The sequence below is a fragment of the Trypanosoma theileri genome (assembly GCF_002087225.1).
Source record: "Trypanosoma theileri isolate Edinburgh chromosome Unknown TM35_Tth_2_V1, whole genome shotgun sequence".
In the NCBI taxonomy this organism is placed as follows: Eukaryota; Euglenozoa; class Kinetoplastea; order Trypanosomatida; family Trypanosomatidae; genus Trypanosoma; species Trypanosoma theileri.
Window position 1 is genome coordinate 469,665 of NW_021639844.1, and position 3,357 is coordinate 473,021.

General features: G+C 42.8%; 2 protein-coding genes across 2 annotated transcripts; both read right to left on the bottom strand.

The window, feature by feature from the left end:
• Nucleotides 1–215: 215 nt before the first annotated feature.
• On the bottom strand, nt 216–593 carry TM35_000022740 (putative dynein light chain; the record flags this gene model as incomplete). The annotated part of the gene is made up of 1 exon (XM_029021592.1): nt 216–593. The coding sequence occupies one exon, from the start codon at nt 591–593 to the stop codon at nt 216–218; it is 378 nt and encodes a 125-aa protein (XP_028887014.1).
• Nucleotides 594–1,952: 1,359 nt separating this feature from the next.
• Nucleotides 1,953–2,678, bottom strand: TM35_000022750 (uncharacterized protein; the record flags this gene model as incomplete). Its single annotated transcript, XM_029021593.1, has 1 exon — nt 1,953–2,678. The coding sequence occupies one exon, from the start codon at nt 2,676–2,678 to the stop codon at nt 1,953–1,955; it is 726 nt and encodes a 241-aa protein (XP_028887015.1).
• Nucleotides 2,679–3,357: the final 679 nt, after the last annotated feature.

Sequence of the window (3,357 nt, forward strand, 5' to 3'; positions counted from 1 at the left end):
TTTTTTTTTGTGAAAAACATGAAAACGAAAGCATCTACAAACGACTAATCACACCTTCAGAAGACTCGCCGCTATCGCTGAACATGCTTCCATCAACAGAATAAACCTCATATATACATATATAAACGCCTACACCGTTGGGGAAAAAAAAAAATAATTTTTTTCACGAATGCTTCATCCAATAAAAAATCTCAAACTTAACGTTGACGTTCACTCTATTCCTTTTCCTCCTCTATTTCCAGTGGACGCTCTGGAGGCCCAGAACGAAATACAAGAAGATGCATCTCGTTAATCTTAAAGTTAACAAGCGTTTCGGCATCATTTGTTACATTTGCACCAAAGTGAGAACCAACAATAACATGCCAGGTACCATTCTGCTCAGCATCTAATCTCTTTTTTAACTTGGTAGCAACATCTTTGTAACTGTAACTTGGAGGCATCTTATCAAGAATTTGTTGGGCCATCTCCAGTACCATATCCGCAAAAGCTTGAGAACTGTCGTGCCTTTCAATCAACGTTAACCGCTCTGGTCGTTCTGCTCCTGCATCACTTTTGGCCACTTGCACATTATCTTGATATTCATCCTCGTCCATTATTTATTTATCCGTTTATCTTGTATCTTCAAACAGAACGAAAAGAAAAAAAAAGCAAGTTAACTGACAAACACAGGGGTTTTAAAAGAATTTCAACATAACTTCGAAAACAAAAACAAAAAGACATTAAACAAGATAAATGAAAACAAAGAATATATAAACACAAATTAAAATCATAACATCGTCCATCTCCCTTTTATCTTTAACCACAAACTCAATATTTAAAATAGAAATAAAAACACCAAATATCTCCGCTGTGCATGAATCGCCCCGGGCACTGGACAGCCGAGCAGGGCGGGATTAATACAGCGTCGCAGGTTCAGCAGGGGCAGGCATCATAGCAGATCTTGGTTTTGTGTCAATCGGTTTCTCGTCACAGTTAACCTCCCGTCAGGGTGAGGATAGAATTGCTTTTAGAATCATGTCACCATGTTTCTCAGTGTACGTGCGCGTCTGTCCATCAATAGAAAGGGGGTGGGGAAGAGAGAAAGGACTAGTATGGAAGGGAAGAGGAGAGAGAGGAGAGGGGGTGCAGAGGTTACGAGGTGCTCTGCATGAATCAGTTGATATGATTTGTAAATGTGTTGTCAAGCATGTGGTTGTACTCAGTGTCAGCGATCCATTTTTTATTCATCATTTTGGCCTCACAAATACGGGTTTTGTTTGGGTTGACTCTTTTATGGCTTTCGTATAATACATGACAACAACGCATTCGAATGCTTCTCGAGAAAAAGAAAGGCACCATTCTTCAGTGGAGTACTGAGTCTGCTGTGCATGTGTGGTGAGTGGGGTTGGGGGTGGGAGGTGACGTCAGAGTGGAGTGATTTGTGTTGTCGGTAAACTCATCGCTTGGTGCATCTCAGAAATGTGGACGTTTATCATCATATATTTATTATTATTATTATTTTTTATGATGTTATAATTTAAAAAGAGATTATATTCATGTAGTGTGTCCTACAATCTTTTCTTTTTCTTCCTTGGTTGTTATGACACTATACCTTTGACCGCATACTGTACATGGTATATTTAGTATACTGAGTGCGTGAGGAAATACACCACTGAATTCATAAAGAAATAATGTACCATGTCACGCAAGGGTCGAGAAGAAAAGCAAATGCCCGCAGATATATGAAAAAGGGAGAGAGTGGGAGAGAGAGAGAGAGAGAAAAGAAGAAAATCATTCGTATTGAGGGAATCATACTAGTGGGAGAGACCTGGGAATAGGTAAACAAAAAAAAAGATATTAATCAATGGGAATATATATAGAGTTTGCGGCCATCCTGTAGAGTGAAGATACTTTCAATCCATTCACCCACACGAATTTGGACGCATATATCTTTTTTCTTTTCCTTTTTTTTTTCATTCCTCCAATTCCTTTTCGTTGCGCATAATCTTTGCGGCTGTTGCCGCTTCACTCTTCTCAGCCAAAGAGTCCCGCTCTCTCTTCTCACCAGAGCCACATCCCGTACACCCACACACAGTGCAGCCGGCAAATCGTTTGTTGCGTCGCTGCTCTGCCGGTACGCGGCAAATACACGTCCCATCATGTTCATCCTCACATCGTCCACGCCGGTCTGTCTTGTGGCGATTTGCGTATTTATTCACCAATCGTGCCGCCGCACTCGCGGTGCCGGGAACACAACAGGCCGTACAGCACAGCCGCTCATACCCCGGAAGCTTCCACCGCCGTACGAGACCGGCATCCACAAAGTTCATCTCACAGCAGTAATTCAACACCTCACTCGAAATCATCTTTTCACGGTAACAGGCATCATAAACATATCGGGTTCGCTCCCGGTTAATGCGAGCAACACGCCAAAGAGGTGGTAATGGTTTTTCATAATCTTCATCATTATCACCTACTTTCTCAACAGTATCCTCGCTCTTCTCAGTATCCTTCTGACCAACAACAACACCCTTATTAGAGCTACTTTTTTTCGTGTTTTGTTTGCTGAGTGGAAGTTGTGATTGCATTGGGTCGTCCGAAAGCGCCTGACGCATATCTTCGTCATACTCATCAAGTTTATCAGAGATAAGCTCAAACCCCGGTGGGGGGCGCTTCATACCAGGTCGAATCTTCGGCATACCAAATCAACACAGCCAAATAAATAAAAAGAACAACGACGACAGCAACGGCAACAATAACAGTAGCTGCCTCCACAAACTGCACTCCTGCAGATAACCCTGACGATTTCACCGGTACTACTTCAAAAAAAAAAAAAGACATGGGAATACACAAAAGAGAAAGGGAGAAAAAGAACCACAAGCAATACAAGGACAATTAGAAACACCACTCGTAGAAGAAACTACAGAAGAAAGCAACAAAGCATCAAAATTCTAACAAGCACAAACACTCACATTCCAGAAACCATAAAGAAGCATTATACAACGATTGCACATACTACGCTACACTGTGGACGCAGCAGCCACACGAAGACATAGTATAACGCGAAAGAGGAGGGAGAGAAAAAGGACTGTGGAAGGGGATGGTGGCACTGTACAGGTCTCCGCTGTGCATGAATCGCCCCGGGCACTGGACAGCCGAGCAGGGCGGGATTAATACAGCGTCGCAGGTTCAGCAGGGGCAGGCATCATAGCAGATCTTGGTTTTGTGTCAATCGGTTTCTCGTCACAGTTAACCTCCCGTCAGGGTGAGGATAGAATTGCTTTTGGAATCATGTCACCATGTTTCTCAGTGTACGTGCGCGTCTGTCCATCAATAGAAAGGGGGTGGGGAAGAGAGAAAGGACTAGTATGGAAGGGA